This window comes from Mixophyes fleayi, chromosome 1, assembly GCF_038048845.1.
Source record: "Mixophyes fleayi isolate aMixFle1 chromosome 1, aMixFle1.hap1, whole genome shotgun sequence".
Lineage (NCBI taxonomy): Eukaryota > Metazoa > Chordata > Amphibia > Anura > Limnodynastidae > Mixophyes > Mixophyes fleayi.
Genome location: NC_134402.1, coordinates 259,721,053 through 259,738,017, shown reverse-complemented (window position 1 = coordinate 259,738,017; position 16,965 = coordinate 259,721,053). Strand labels below are relative to the sequence as shown.

The window sequence follows — 16,965 nt, the reverse complement described above, 5'->3', positions numbered from 1 at the left end:
ATTATTTTTAATAAAATATGTGGTGTAAATGAGGGTGTTTACTGTCATTATTGTGGGTTTATTATTTTTAATAAATGCTAGTGGGTGTAATGAGGGTGTTGTGATTTTGTTAATATTTTATTTTGTGGAACTACAGGTCCCAGCCAGCCCTGGGTGTCAGGGCTTGTTGGCACTAGTGGTTCTCCAAGTGCCAACATGCCCTAGCTGCCGTGGGTATGCTGGTGCTTGTAGTTATACAAGTAGCAGCATGCCCACACTATTTATGGCAACCTGGCTGGCTGGGACTTGTAGTTCCACAAAACAAAATGGCGTCAGTTTGTTTTTTATCACTTTATCCACGTTATTACCCTACACCCACCGACCAGGGATGTAGGAAGAGCCCTAGTGCTATCAGCACTGGGCTTGGTGTCCCTAGGGAGGGGGGGGGGCGCTCATTTTTTTCGGCGGACCCCACTTCCTAGGGAATCCAGCCCAGCGCTGAACAGCCTGGAATTGGTTAGTCATTATGGCAGGGGGACCCCTGCCGCGTGTCCCCCTGCTATAGTGCCTCCAACCCCCCACGCTGCTAGCAAGCAGCATGTTGCATCTGGCGTTTTTGAAAGCAAACTCTCCTGAGTTTGCTTAATCGCAGCTTCATACATTTGAGACTTGAATCGCTACAGTGGCAAATAGTCGGGAGTTTGATCTCTATCAATTTTGCAAATAGTGATTTTGACAGAAGCACAACTCTGGCGATTTTACATGAAATCTCGGCTTCATACATCTGCGAGTTTCAACTCTCCCGAGAAAATCGCGGAGTTTGCAAAATCACACCTTGATACATTTACCCCCAGGACTCCAGTATGACAGGCGATGGGAGTTCCTAATTTAACATGTCAGCATGCTAGCGATTTTCTTATTGGAAATCAACTATTTGGAATGCCGGAGTGATATTACTCTAATACTATAAAATAAACTCATTCTATTTTGTCTGGTCTGTTTTGGTACATTAGATATGGTCTAGGATGCTTATGTTCTGCTTCCTGTGACTATCTCCGATGTGTGTGTAAAACAGAGGATTGATTGACCAATTACTATTCATGCTCTCGTGTTAAGTGATGTATACTTAATATAACATAATACAACATTGGACATTGATGCTCTTTTGAATTAACATTTAGAATTAATAGCGCATCAGATATTACTAGATGACTTATGAAGAACATAATTGTCAGGGTAATAAGATCGGACATTTACAACCCTCTGATTTAACAGAGATATGTAGATGACAGCAACTGATGAACTCCAAAATTGGATCTAGCAGCAGGATGATATAATCATATTGGATGCATCCGATCCCCTTCTCCTCTGCCTGTCATCCCATCCCCTTCTCCTCTGCCTGTCATCCCATCCCCTTCTCCTCTGCCTGTCATCCCATCCCCTTCTCCTCTGCCTGTCATCCCATCCCCTTCTCCTCTGCCTGTCATCCCATCCCCTTCTCCTCTGCCTGTCATCCCATCCCCTTCTCCTCTGCCTGTCATCCCATCCCCTTCTCCTCTGCCTGTCATCCCATCCCCTTCTCCTCTGCCTGTCATCCCATCCCCTTCTCCTCTGCCTGTCAACCGATCCCCTTCTCCTCTGCCTGTCATCCGATCCCCTACTCCTCTGCCTGTCATCCGATCACCTTCTCCTCTGCCTGTCATCCGATCACCTTCTCCTCTGCCTGTCATCCGATCCCCTACTCCTCTGCCTGTCATCTGATCCACCCTCCCTCCCCACAGCAGTGTATTTGTGATCCCTTCCCCCCCCCCCAGCACTGTGTTTGCGATCCCAATCCCCCCTCCCTCCCCACAGCAGTGTATTTGTGATCCCTTCCCCCCCAGCACTGTGTTTGCGACCCCGATCCCCCTCCCTTCCCACAGCAGTGTATTTGTGATCCCTTCCCCCCCCCAGCACTGTGTTTGCAATCCCGATCCCCCCCTCCCTCCCCACAGCAAATTTGGTGCACAGGGGTGACGTGAAAGAAAAGCTGGTGTGCAAGGTATGATATGTGAAATAAAAGCTGGTGCAGAAGTGGTGATATGAGATAAAATCTGGTGCATAGGCAGTGACAAGTAAGAGAAAAGCTAGTGTGAATGGGGGTGACATGAGTGAAAAGCTGGTGCGCAGGGTGTGACATGAGAATAAAGCTGGTGCACTTGGTGCATGTGATCACAAAGCTGGTGGGCATTGGGGTATGTGTGTGAGAAAGCCATGCACTGGAAATGTAGGGTGCTAGGTTTAGAGGAAATCTTAGGAAAAATTACTGTAGTGGATAGGTGGGACAGTCATCCAACAGAGGGGGTAGAGGTTAGTATAATAGAGCAATATTAAAACTCTTGTTTTTTAGGGATTAAGAAAAATAGTGGAAATTAGATTGGCCAAGTTATTTTTAGAGGCCGTACAATTTTAGGCTTATAAATTTATTATCAATATTTTTACTTTACAAAAAGCCATGAAATTCCATAGACAAAAACCTTACGGTTTAACATGTCCGATTAAGGTTCCTTACACACCATCTAAAATGTAAGAAAACTATTGAAACTCTTCCACTCAAACTCCAAAAAGCAATGAAATTACGACGATTAAGGCAAAAACCTTAATGGACGTGTTACTTGCGCAATACAGACATGGTATGATATCACATCCTGTGGTTAGCTGCAGATTCAGAACTATCATGGAGTGAGATTGCTGTCACTCACAAAATGGTGGAGCTGCTAATTCACAGATTTGTGTGTTCACTGCAATACACACATGCAGTACTATTACATTTTCTTAGTTTAGCTTTATCGTAGTTTAGGGCCGGCTTAATGGGCTTCTCCTCGAGCGATACTGCATGGGCTCCCCTACTACACACCAACGCTTTTCAACTTAAAAAAATCTTTGTCAAGGTGATGCAGGTGTATGGTCACATGCCTTTTATATCCCTTAGGTTAAAGGCTGATTTATATGAAACAGTAACTGAACTACACAGTAAATAAAATGTCAACCATCTCAAACTCTACCAAGGTATGATAACTTTTCCATATGTAATATTAAATGTTATTAGTGTTTTTTTCCTAGAAGGAAACATCTATTTTGGGTTTAATGGACCTTTAACCTCTTAATGCAAAAATAAGTTTAAAAGCATCACCTCTGCTGGTAACATATTATTCAGCCTAGCCTCCCATCTCCAAATCGTGGCTATCAATTACATATTTGACATACAACATTTTACAGTGTTCAAAACTGGATGTGGTTTGTACAATAATATAGCTCCATAGTACTATTACATTGTAATGGGAATCTCGGTGACAACACTAGGGATTTCCTCCATTTCCTCTGGTCTGTGGGTCCTTGCTAGAGCTGTCTGAGTCAGAACAAGGGAGCTCTTGCTGATGCAAGAGAGATTTGTCTAACATCCCCCTACCTATTAGCACTGAGATAAATACAGTGTAGTCTGCATCTAACATGTCAGCCATTGTTAGATAAAAGTTATACCGATCAGCGATGAAACTTGAGGCAGGCTTCCTGATTAAAAATAAAAATTAAATAATATATTAATCCCCGCTGCATTATTTTGGTGGCAGCAAGGATGTTGAGCATTTACAAAGTAGTGGCCTCTTAAAACCACTTGAGCTCCTGTCTCTGATTGCCTCCGATCCAGAGCAATGACCAGGAACCAATCGGCATCACAGCGATCACAGTAACAGTTTATTTACAGTAGCAAACTTTTGTTTGCGTGACCTTTTTTCTCTAGCCTAGTGACTTTAGCTGCTGGAATGAGACGAGGTGTAACTGTTTGAAGCAAAACAATATATAATTTGGTTTAATAAAATAACCCTGTTCCCACATTGAACCGTTCTATTCCTAATAGGTAATATTTAGGTGATTTTTGTTTTAGTAGTTAGATTAAATGTTAGCTTGAGTATTAGATTAATTAGTAAGAGGAAAAACATCATGCCACTGCACATGGCTTTTGTTTGCAATTTGGTTGTGTCATGTTCCCCTCAATGGTCAGCGTTGCGTAAGGGTTTCACTTACTTGGTAAAAGTAAAAATCATGGAAAAGTGTACTTTTATCTGTCTTTCCCTGTTTAATGCATTTAGAATACAAATTATTTTATTTTTTTATTTTATTAACTATGCTACGAAAAGGAAGCTCTATCTGTCCCGAACAAAAATTAAATTTACTTGGTGAACAAACCAGTTAAAAAATAATCTTGGTTTAACCAACACATAGCAATATTGTGAAAAGTGGTCTGGTCACAAATGCCCTCAGTCTTGAAGTAGTTAAAGCTGCATATCCACATACTTTTTTTTTTTGTATTGTTTTGTGTTTGTTTGTTTTTCTGACCATCTATTTAGGATGTCCTCATAAAATTCCTTCCTTTTGCAAAATATCTCTATGTGGGAGACTTTTTTGGCTGCACAATATCTGCCATCTGGAGTTCACTTGCATTTTAGCGCTCAAGCTTGTTCCCTAGGTCAGGGACACCTGATTTCTGTCAGAGCCCTCCCTCCATGTACATGACGACAAAGGAAGATGCTGAGTGGGGGATTACTGTGAACCAATGTGCTGACAAAAGCAGCATATAAATCTTTACGTCATTCGTCATGTGACTGTGGTTGTCATGAGTAACATGATGCTTAGCAATCTGTAAATCATTCATAACATCTTGAAGGATTTATGTTAAAAAAAAGCAAACACTTTTTCATGTTAATGTCATTTAAAATATAAATATAGAGTTTTTAATCTATGTAATATTTTTTCCATTTAAAAAAATAATTATAATTATTATTATTAATTTTTATTTATAAGGCGCCACAAGACGTCCGCAGCGCTGTACAGAGACAAACAAATTACAATACAATGGGAGACAGCACAGCACAGTTCAGTAAACAGTAAGCACAGCAACTCAGTAAGCTCAATGCACAGCTAGAGAGGGCAGGGAAGGGGGAGGGATGATCCGCAAATGACGGGGCCCAAGAAGGAGGGCGCGGAAGACAGGGAGACCCCCAGGAGGGAGCGAGAGTGGACGTGGGGTGGAGGACCCTCGAGGAGGAGGGCTAAGTAGCTGGAGAGCAGAGTTAGAAGTGGTGGAAACAGGAGGAGAGATAGCCCTGCTCAGAGGAGCGTACAATCTAAGGGGATGGGTGGACAGACAAAGAGACACAGGGGAGAGAGGGAGAGTAGGGGAACGGAGGCAGAAGATAAGGTAGGAAGTTAAGTGGGAGATAGAAAGGCTTTAAGAAAAAGGTGGGTTTTTAGGGCCCGTTTGAAACTGGACAGATTAGGGGAAGTTCTGATGGAGGGAGGGAGCTTGTTCCAGTGGAGGGGGGCAGCGCGGGTGAAGTCTTGGATACGCGCGTGGGAGGAGGTTATAAGGGGGGAAGTGAGGCGACGGTCAGAGGCAGAACGGAGAGGGCGGGATGGAGCATGAATACAGAGGAGGGTGGAGATGTAGGGCGCAGTGGAGTTGGCGAGGGCCTTGTAGGTGAGTGTGAGGAGCTTAAAGAGGATTCTGAAGGGGAATGGGAGCCAGTGAAGGGCTAGGTAGAGGGGGGAGACAGAAGAGAAGCGGCGAGAAAGGAAAATAAGCCTAGCGGCAGCGTTAAGAGCAGATCAAAGGGGATCGAGATGAGAGTGGGGGAGGCCAGTGAGGAGGAGGTTGCAGTAGTCCAGGCGGGAGATGATCAGAGAGTGGATAAGGCATTTGGTGGCATCTTGGGAGAGGAAGGGCCGGATGCGAGCGATGTTACGCAGCTGGAAGCAGCAGGATTTAGCAAGAGAGAGGATGTGGGGGCCAAAGGAGAGAGAGGAGTCAAGGATGACACCAAGGCAGCAAAGTTGGGGGACAGGGGAGATAGAGGTGTTGTCGACAGTGATGGATAGGTCAGAAGGGGATGAGGTATGAGAGGGAGGAAAAACTATGAGCTCAGTTTTGGCAAGGGTAAGTTTGAGGAATCGAGAGGACATCCAGGAGGAGATGGCAGAGAGGCACGTGGACACCCTAGAGAGGAGGGAGGGAGAGAGATCAGGAGAGGAGAGGTATAGTTGAGTGTCGTCATCGTAAAGGTGGTAGCTGAAGCCGAAGGAGCTGATGAGTTCATCCAGGGAGGAGGTGTATAGAGAGAAGAGTAAGGGTCCCAGAACAGAGCCTTGAGGGACCCCGACTGGAAGGGTGGACGGGGGGGGAGAGAGACCCAGAGGTGGTGACAGAGAAGGATCGGTGAGTAAGGTAAGAGGTGAACCAGGACAGGACTGGGCCGGAGAGTCCGAAAGACTGGAGGGTGTGAAGGAGGAGGGGGTGGTCAACGGTGTCAAAGGCTGCAGAGAGGTCAAGGAGGATGAGAAGGGAGAAGTGACCCCTGGCTTAAGCAGAGAGGAGGTCATTGGAAAAACTGTCTAATATTTGATTTTTAAATGTTTACCAGAGTAGTTGTTATTTCAAGGTTTGTTTTCATTATGCCTTTGCAGGTTGTCTAGGTTACATAAATATGTAAAGTTACATAAATGTGTAAGTGTAATTTAATGAATAGTCTATGTGTATTCTGAAAAAGTTTATACGTCTCTCAGAGAGCCAGCGTTTACAACAAGATCTTCAGAAAGTGGAGCAGCTGGAATCCAAGATAAACAGTGAGCTGACATCCCTAAAGGAAAAAATCCAGCAAATGTCTGAAGGATTAAAGACATACAGTAATTTGGATGCCCTCAAAGCCTCTGCAGGAGAAAAGAAAAAGGTAATTGGTAGATACTGTTTGCTTTGCTCCTGATATTGCTGGAGTAGGTGGGAATATAAATAATCTCAGTTGTATTTATGACGTTTCATTAATACCTGTAATAGTATGAACCATCCAGCTAATCAAACCTGGGCCAGGGGTAAGGAAGAAGCCAGCCCGAAAGACAGCATAGCACATAAAGAGACCTCTGAATTTAATGTGCTCTCTGTACAGGGATACCCTGTTGTTATTTTTGATGCCTACATGTAGTGGACAAACAATGGAAATCCTGTGTACATAAGGGGCATTGAGCATATTGAAAGTAGCTGCTTCCACCCCGGTAAGGCTAATGCATTAATTAAGCATATAACATCTTGTGATTTTGATAGATTGGTGATTGTTGGAGTACATTTAGCAGGTGCTTCATTGACCAAGACAGCCCAACTTGCTAATGTTTCACAAGCAACATTGTCAACGGTGATGTCAGTATGGAAAATGGAGAAAAAACATCACCAGCAGAGGGGAACACATTGTAGGAATGCATACTCCACTATCATGATAGCTGTGAATTAATGCAAGGGAAAACTGGCGAGCTGCAGATCAGTTGACTGCAACTTGTGACTCATGCAGCCAGTTTTATCAGAAACTGTTTGACAAGGAATTTAACATAGGTGGCAATGATTTTGTCCACTACCTGTTCATGGTGCACAAGGCACTATGCAGTAAAGCAATTAAATGACATAAGAGGACCTGTAGCCATGTCTTCCTTTAACTCTGACATTACATGATATACAGTTAATTCTAGGCAATGCCAGCTGGATATAAAAGGGTATGTTGCCCTATATATTTTGTTTTCCCTTTGTATTTGTCTAACATAATTATAGTGAGATGAGTGTATACAAACATTATTCATATATTATTTTATGATTATGCAAGTAAGTCTGCTTGCTAATTTCACCATTTAGTGCAGTTGCCATAATTCCTTTACCTTCTCCCGGAGTTGTATTGTCAGTCTTGCTGTGGTGTTATCCTCTGACAACACAATAGCTTGGGGGCATGGTTTTTTCTTCTTTTTTTTGAGTTAAAGGCCCTCCAACATTTTTTTTTTCTCATTTCCTGAACCTCGGCTAGTACAGGAGAATGAATATGCTAGGCATAGTTTTGTAATAGTTCTCCATAATGGCAAATGTAGAGGCTTGTATCTGTTTCTACCTTGTCTATTCTCTTTAATTTTATGTTAAGACCTGACTATACCCTTGGTTAAATTAATAGTTTTCCCAGTCTGGGATCGTGGCAAGTTATGAGAAGATAAGCCTGCCTTAAGCCAGACTTAGAAGTGAAATATCCAGCTGCACCTCCATAGGAACCAACCCATTAACAATGAATCAGTAATGTGTTTTGATTGGAGAACGCTATACTAGCTGTCTCCATCAGCAACACCATACCAACAATTATCGTAGACCATGTCACATGTCATCAGGCCTCACCCCAAGCTATTTTATTGTGAGAGGACTATTAAGTATAATTGAGATTGTCAATGGAACTTTGGGAGGTAATAGGTTGATTATGGAATAAAGACAAAATCAATGGCATTTTAAGCTCTTTATTAGCATTTCTTTTATAAAACCTGGGAAAGCGTACATATTAATACCTTCTTTCCATTAAAGTAGTACAAAAGAAAAATAACAAATCATAAGTTAGTGTGTCTTTGATACTACTCCTATTTTTATCATCAGAAACTCCAAGAAGATAAGATAATCTTAACCAAACGCACAGACACCTTTAAGAAAACAGTAACGCAGCTGAATGGCGAGAATGAAAAATTGAAGTCCCAGCTGAAGGACAATGAGACCCACACTCAGGTAACCTGATGTAAAAGTGTAGGAAGTCACTGAAGCAAAATGGAGATTGCAGATTTTGAATATGAATTCCATAGCTGGGCTGCCAACTCAGTAAATTTACTGACCGTAAAATATGTCATATTTTTGCAGACATTAAAAAACAAGTTGGTAAAAATAATTATCAGACCACCCAGGAAACTGCAAGAGTAGGTGTCACACCAAGGATTTTTAGCTTGAGTGGAGATGTAACCCTATATTATAATCCTGCAGCTCTTGTTGTTGTAGGTGCTGCTTATACTTTGATTTCTGGACACATAAAAATAAATCTGGGTACACACTACAGGTTATTCACTTGATTATCATACCAATCACACGATGAATAACAGTTGAAACGATGTCGGGCAAATTCTGCAGTGTGTATGCACCAGCAGTAGTCAATGCATACATACAGGCAGATCTGCATAATATACAGAGTCACAATCTTTTCAACAGATGGTTATGACAGACGAAGAGCACAGATCTGTAGATAAATCATGTAAATGTGTACACATGAATCGGCATGCTGATCTGTACTGTCCGACGTTGATAAAATCGTTAAAGATATTGCATAGGGAGATATTTCCTGTAGTGTGTACCCAGCTTATTGCTAGCTATCCACATTTTTATTAAATTGTCAATAATATACAAGTAATAATGTTTTGGCAATTGTATCCTTATCATAGCTAGCCTAGCAACTGATATTCATTGGCAAATTTTGGTATTTCATAAAAACTTTTTCAACTTATTTTGTTTTTTGTTTTATTTTCACAGCTCACAAATTTGGAAAGAAAGTGGCAACAGCATGAGCAGAATAATTTTGTAATGAAAGATTGTATCCTTTGCTATGAACAGAAGCAACAAAGAATGAGCTATGATAGTCATAGATGAGCTATTTTTTCCATTGGTTATTTATACAGTCATTCACATCAGCCCCTGCCCCATAGGAGCATACAATCTATATTCCCTATCACAGACACACAGATTAGGGTCCATTTGGTCAAAAGATAATTAACCTACTAGTATGATTTTGGGGTGTGAGAGGAAATCAGAGCACCTGGAGGAAACTCATGCAAACACAGGGAGAACATACAAACTCTATACAGATAGGGCACTGGCTGGAATTAAACTGAGGACCCCAGTGCTGTGAGGCAGTAATGCAAACCACTGTTCTATATTAAATAGTAAAAAGCTAGCCTGCCTCCACAAAGTATAATTTCCTAATTCAGAGTAAGTCATATACTACACCTATGTCCTTCTACTATTTTTGGTCAGAAATTTTAATATATAATTAGAGTGTTTATTACAATATTTATACTTATTTAATTTTTATGATGTCTCCTCATTCTCTTTTTGGCATCCAGTCACTGTAATGCTTGTAGGAATGTATGCAAATTCAGCATTGTGTCTTTAAACTGTAGCTAACACAAGCAGGGCTATATCTATATCTATAGTTGTCATGTAGTGCTACATAACGCCAAGGTAAAGGGGACCCAGCATAATCCTGGTCTCTTAAGTTTACGTTATTGCAAGTGAGTACCCTCGTGATCTGTTTGCTGCAATCATGATGGCTAAATTCTGCATCGTTTTTTATCATCATCATCATCAGGTATTTATATAGCGCTACTACTTCCATAGCGCTGTAAAAAGAACTCACTCACATCAGTCCCTTTCCCATTGGAACTTACAGTCTAAATTCCCTAACACACACACACACACACACAGACAGAGAGACTAGGGTCAATTTGATAGTAGCCAATTAACCTACTAGTATGTTTTTGAAATGTGGGAGGAAACTGGAGATTGACAGTGGTTGAAAGTTGGTGGAGGGGCAGCGGAGAAGCATAATGGGTGCAATGACTGGTGATATGACAGCGCACTGTTCCTTCATATCAATTGTATGATTCTCTCATATCATGCATGTACCAGCTGTTGCAGCCTGCGTGAATGACGTGAACACAGTACTGAGGGGAACCAATGGTCCAGACCTGCTGCTATTGTCAATAAATACACATGTAGAATAAATAGAGGAAAGAATATTTATGTGGGCTGTAAATGTTTGTATGTCTGCAGCAGGGTGGAATCACAAGGAGTGACTTAAAGAAAAACATCACAGACATGTAGGGTGGGAAATAGAAGGAGGTCCATAAAGCCATGATCTGTGGGAAGGGTGTTGGGCAGAAAAGATTTGTAAGATTATTTTTGGGTGTAAAAATGTGAAAGAGCTTAATAAGGTTAGAACTACATAAGCAATTTATTTTGCTTGATAAAACTGCATGTGGATAATTGCATTGGAGAACACATTATTATTATTATTATTATTATTTATAACATGTCAACATAGTATTGAGCTCTGTATATTAAGGGGATTGTGATACAAATAGATAACATATATTGACATGAAACAGAAGGTAAAGATCACAAACAAGCTTACAATTTACAGGGGAAACACTTGATACATAAGGTGAGGGAATTGTTGCTTGTGATGGTGCAGTTGATAACCAAAGGCGGAGTGCCAGTTCACGGCTGTTGGTGATTACAGGCATTGTGATGGCATGCATCTGAGAGTAGTCAAACAAAACCTTTCTGCTCTTCAATCATGTTTCCCATTCGTTGTGTAACACAGGCAATTCCTTTTCATATAAACGGTAAGGTGGAACAGGTGGGATAATGCACAATTGCTGCGTGGTGTTGTTGTCTAACAATTGAATGTGTAGCTGATTGCAGTAGGGACAATTGGATAGAGGTCATGTGATCTGTCATCATCATCATCATCAATTTATCATCATCTATTTCCGCAGCTCTGTACAGAGAACTCATTCACATCAGTCCCTGCCCCATTGGAGCTTACAATCTAAATCCCCTAACATACACACACACAGACCGAGAGAGACTAAGGGCAATTTAATAGCAGACAATTAACCTACCAGTTTGTTTTTGGAGTGTGGGAGGAAACCCACGCAAACACGAGGAGAACATACAACCTCCACACAGATAAGGCCATGGTCGGGAATCGAACTCATGACCCCAGTGCTGTGAGGCAGAAGTGCTAACCACTAAGCCACAGTGCTGCCCTAAAATGTTTAACACAAAAAAGAGCAACTGAAAGACAATTGTGATGCTTATTAGTAATGTCTAAGGGTACATTTACTAAATTTCGGGTCTGAAAAAGGGAAGATGTTGCCTATAGCAATCAATCAGTTTCCAGTTATCATTTATTTAGTACATTCTACAAAATGCAAGCTATAATCTGATTGGTTGCTATAGACAACATCTCCACTTTCGGTGGTAGTCAGCATATCGATGCTGACTACCCCGATGTCTTCACACCGAATGGTTCCTTCCCAACCAGGCTCCAGGACGACTGATGTGACAACCGACTGCAAGGCATCGCGATGAATGAAGAAGCCAGCGAGACTTGAGGATGTCACTGGCGACCGCGACGCTGGTATCGGTGCTGGTAAGGGGGTAATGTAAGTATTTGGGCATGGACAATGTACAACGCTTTGCAAAGTACATTGCCCATGCCCGCATACTTACATTACCCCTTAACAGCACTGTTAACAGCCGGCTTCTTCGTTCATCGTGATGCCTTGCAGTCGGTTGTCACATCAGTCGTCCTGGAGCCTGGTCGGGAAGGAGACGTTCGGTGTGAAGACTTTGGGGTAAGTCTTGTCTGAATAATCACCATCATTATTCCATACCCCGCCCTCCACTTTTTCAAACATGCAGTTTAGTAAATATGCCCCCTACTCTCTAGATATATTTTTTTCTTTAGACTGTTTAAAAATGGCAGTGTAGTGCATTTTTCTTTCATATGGTTGCCCAGATTAGTATTATTTTTAATGTTTTATAGACACCAATTTGGTTTGGTTTTATGTTAGAATGACAGATGTACTTTATTTACAACAAATACAGCCACAGTCTATTAACTCACTATTTGGGATTGATAATTGCATTTCACAATTGGTGTGATGGTATGTATGGAATCTTCCAGTGGTTGAATCTTATGGAATGGAATCTTCCAGTGGTTGAACTCCAAAGAGCCAAGCGTCAACTGCTCTGGCTGACTCTTGGTTGATTAACCTGTGTGGTGCTCCATGGCAGTGTGTTTGTGTGTGTGTGTGTGGGGGGGGGGGGTCTCATCATGTATACCGAGTGATGCACAATGTGCTCAGTGTAACAAATTAATGCAAAATGGTAAATATAGTTATCTGGAAAAAAAAGCATATGGTTAGATCGTAACATTCCTGCCAAGCTGTAGGTCCATGTTTATGATGCTTAATTAAAAAACTTAGGTGGTCCAAGTAGGGGCTTCCACATTCCTGGTGAGCAGGCATACAGTTTACAGTGCAATTTGTCTTTTTAATATGATCTATGCATCCATGTGCTTGTAACACATATGAAGCTCAGTCCTCAAAACACTTGTGCAGTACTTGTGGAATATAAGTAATATTGTACGCCCTCCTTTTAATGTGACCATTGCAATTTGTGTAGATATTGCCTTGACTTCTCTGTGCAGTTATAGATACAAAGAGCCAAGAGAGTGACTACAAGCAAGTGATGAAGAATGTAACTAAGCAGATAGCAGAGTATAATAAAACTCTTACAGAGGCACTACAGAACTCCAGGAACTGAACCTTCAAGCTCTTCCTTCCTGCAAGCCAGCAAATTCAGCACATTGGAATTGGAATCACTATCTTGTTACTTGTAGCATTACATTATAAGTGTAATATTTAAAGCTTAGAAATTAAATTTACTTTATTTATGAAAGTTTACACAAAAACACAAATACTTTTATATTGAGTACTAAATTTGCTTGTAGTGTATGCTGAAAAATAAAATTAAGTTTGTTTATTAAGATTGGAGGGTTTTTTGCTTTGTTTTTGCATGCAAAAACAATTCTTTTTAGCACATTATTTATTATATGTTTCCAATTTTATTCTCAGTTAGCAATTTGTCTATGTTGTACACTCTACTAAATTATGTTTAAATCATTAGGTAATCAGTTTTTATACCAGTTAATTTTTTTTGTTCCTACTGTATTATACTACAAAAAAAAAATATATATATATTTCTCATGAGGAATTGGTTGAAGACCTCATTTCTAATCTGTTTAACACTCAAAGGATACAGTTCTCAGTATCTCAATGCTATGCATGTATCTAACTACCCTATAATAATAATGTCAAATACATGTAGTAGGCACTTTTGTTATGCAATCTACATACTGCGATCCAGATCAATGAAGGTAATGAACTTCCAGATAAATTGAACCCCACACACGTGTTCTACCTGTTTTTCCATTGTACCTGATTACTAAATTAATCCGGTCCGTATGTTTCACTTTTTCATCAATTACAATACACAATCTGGTCTAACCAAATGTGCAACTTGTGTGGGCAGCCTTAGGGCTGAATCCGAGAGATAGTACTTGGAGGTAAAATTTACTAAAGTGCGATTTAAATAAACCAACTCTTTTTCTGATTTTTTCAATCTGCATGATTTACTAATGTCAAAACTGTCTGAAAAGCGCTGTTTTAGAAAGCACCACATTCAAATTTGTCAAAATACAAAGTGATACAAAAAATTAAATATATAAATCATTAAAATGTTTTTATAAAAAAACAAAACCCCTTGTCTGTAACAGGCCGTTACTGTGAATTGGGCCTGGTCCATTTGATGAAAGACTGCGCCTGATTGGCTGCCCTGGCTACTAAGTAGGCGGACTTACCAGACAATAACTTATTTGCGACGGGAGCTCCTCAGGCACAATCTGCTAAATCTCTGTGAGATTTTTTTTCTCCCTACAGATTTCATTGGATCAAGAGAAGAAGAAGATAGGTAGGTAGTACCTTCTTATATTGATTAATATATATGTATTAATACATACAAGGGGGCACACTTAGTTCTTACTAAATTCAAGGGGGCACAATATTTATGTTACTTCCCTGGTACCCACAATCCAGGAATACCAGGAGCTGCCTAGTGCTACTTAGCATCATTAGGCCTGGGACATCATTAGGTGCTGGGACCTGAATGTTTGTTTGTGCACTCTCTCCCAGAAATCCAGCCCCAATGCTATCATAAGTTAAAGACAGGGAGGGAGTTTTTTTATTTTTTTATTTTGACATTGATAATGGCTATTTTCCCTAAACAACATGCAATTTAGGGGTTTTCAAATCACCTCGCATAACCAGTGATTTGACCTTTCAGTAATGGAGGGCAAAATCGCAGTGTTTTCAAAACCACCAGAAAATTGACAGGTTAGTAAATTTACCACCAAGTTTTTTAGTGGTTTTACAGAAACCAAACGAAACCTCGGACAGATGCTATCTCCCACCCTAACACTCACTCCTTCAGTAGTTAACTTAAAATTGAGATCTAAAAATATATTTACAATTCAGTTAACTTTACATTATCATGTGTGCACGTGTATTAATGTCATGTGCAGTATAGTCAGTGTACGGAAATACACAAGGGTCGCTGCAGCACAGGAGAACACCAGTTCTGCATTCACTTATATTTCTATATTTTGTAACAAACAAACAGTTTAGCATCGTTTTGGTGAAATTGTCTCTATTCATGTATTATGTATTTATGTACAGTGATTTTTCCTAGCTTTCCCCATTGTGTGAAGTATAGCACTACTGTAAAAGGAAGCCAGTGTTTTATCAGCAAGAAGGGCAAGGAAGAGTTCATTTGGCAAGAAGCCTGCTAGGTGTGGATGTTGTGAGGTATGTAAGGGGTTTGATCACTAACAGGGCGGAATGCAGGAAAAGGAGTGAACAAGGCAGGGATGGTCCCTCACTGGAGGAAGTGGAAGCAGAACATTTCAGGAACAGGACACCTAATGCAAAGGGAGGGACAGATAATGGCATGCTGGGGTGGGTGTTACATTAAATATGTGTCTGCCATATCTTTGAAATGTTTGCCAAATGCAAAGTCATTTCTACTGAGCTTGACAATTAGGGTGAATGAAATCTGTTTGGCAGTTTGCCTTATTTGACATTTTCTGTGTAAATGTGACACTCGGATTGGAGCGTGTAATTACAGTATGTGTGCTGGAAGTTTCAAAATCCACTGCCTTTAGTGCTTTCATATATGTTTAATTGTTAAAGGATCTCCTAATTATTATAAGCAAATAAAATGTGATGTTCATGCAGCTGTCCCTTCTCATATTTTCTTGTTTAATTAAGTCTCCCTTTTACATTAATCGTGCTTTGCCTTTAATGAATATGCTAGACCCTGATAGAATACATTTTGAAAATATTTAAAGTGCATCTGTCACCAACACATTGTAAAAGCTCCTAAATTTCTCACTGATGTTACTCATTTTTATTGAAATGACAGGATACTTTATAAAATTAAAAAATGTCTGCCTCCACTGTATACAGGTAAAATATGTACAGTACACTTTTAGTGAGTGGCCTGTTAAGTACTTATAGATAGATCTGGCATGCACATTTAGTAGATTTTTTTTTAACTTAAATAAATTCCACCAATAAGATATGTCGTTTTTAGGACTCTTAGTGGTCCTCTAAATATAATTGTAGGGCACAATAATTTCCTCTATTGTCACAGTCATTGACTTAGGTGTACTAGCCCATTAGGTTAAATATAATATATATATTTATTGAAAATGTGCCTGCTACCCAAATTGGTGACTAAAGACAAACACTACAAATTGTTGCTCAATATTAAATATCCCTCGCCAATTTGTTACATTGCACAGAAATCAAAAATGTATCTTAAATAATAATGTATTCTACACCCAAGGCCACATGGTAGTAGGGGAGGCAGCTATATTGGGCACATCTGACTTCCCTATGTATATGGGTGCGTTGAGCTTGCTTGGGCCAGGAGAGCTCTACCAGCAAAGGGCGTGATCATAGAGCTGCTGTCAGCCTTATGGCTTATGCCAGCTTTTTTTACTCCTACATTGAACTCCAGTAATAGAGTTCTGCTCAGGAAAGTAAAAGCTAGGAGCCGGTTATATAATTAACTGATAGCCTTGAATTTCCTTTCTTTCACTGAGCTCTGATTGGCTGATGAAGTTTAGTGGCATAGAGGAATCAGAGCTGCTTCTAGACAATAATGGAGTGTTTTTGCTTCCTGGGTGCTCTTGCCAGGGAATTGGCTCTCCCATTGCTCACATCAAGAAATGTACTCTTGCTGGTCATTGTGCCACAAGCAATTGGCTCTCTCGTACACTGGCTACTAGGGGATCGTTCGTACACTTGTACACTAGTCACCAGCGAATGGTCTCTATTACACACGAACCACCATGATATGTTATCTACTGTGTTGTACGCAGGCCACCATGCAAAGTGCTACGTTGTACACTAGCAACCATGGAATGAGTTCTG

At 40.5% G+C, this 16,965-nt stretch overlaps 1 protein-coding gene across 2 annotated transcripts in view; it reads left to right on the top strand.

Moving 5' to 3' along the window:
* Positions 1 to 13,459, top strand: part of IFT74 (intraflagellar transport 74) — a 74,706-nt gene extending 61,247 nt beyond the window's left edge. For both annotated transcript variants that reach the window (XM_075210038.1, XM_075210046.1), the window contains exons 17-20: positions 6,577 to 6,740; positions 8,456 to 8,581; positions 9,371 to 9,431; positions 13,119 to 13,459. In XM_075210038.1, the coding sequence (XP_075066139.1) occupies positions 6,577 to 6,740; positions 8,456 to 8,581; positions 9,371 to 9,431; positions 13,119 to 13,234 (467 nt within the window). In that variant the 3' untranslated portion in view covers positions 13,235 to 13,459. The remainder of the gene's footprint in view (positions 1 to 6,576; positions 6,741 to 8,455; positions 8,582 to 9,370; positions 9,432 to 13,118) is intronic.
* Positions 13,460 to 16,965: the final 3,506 nt, after the last annotated feature.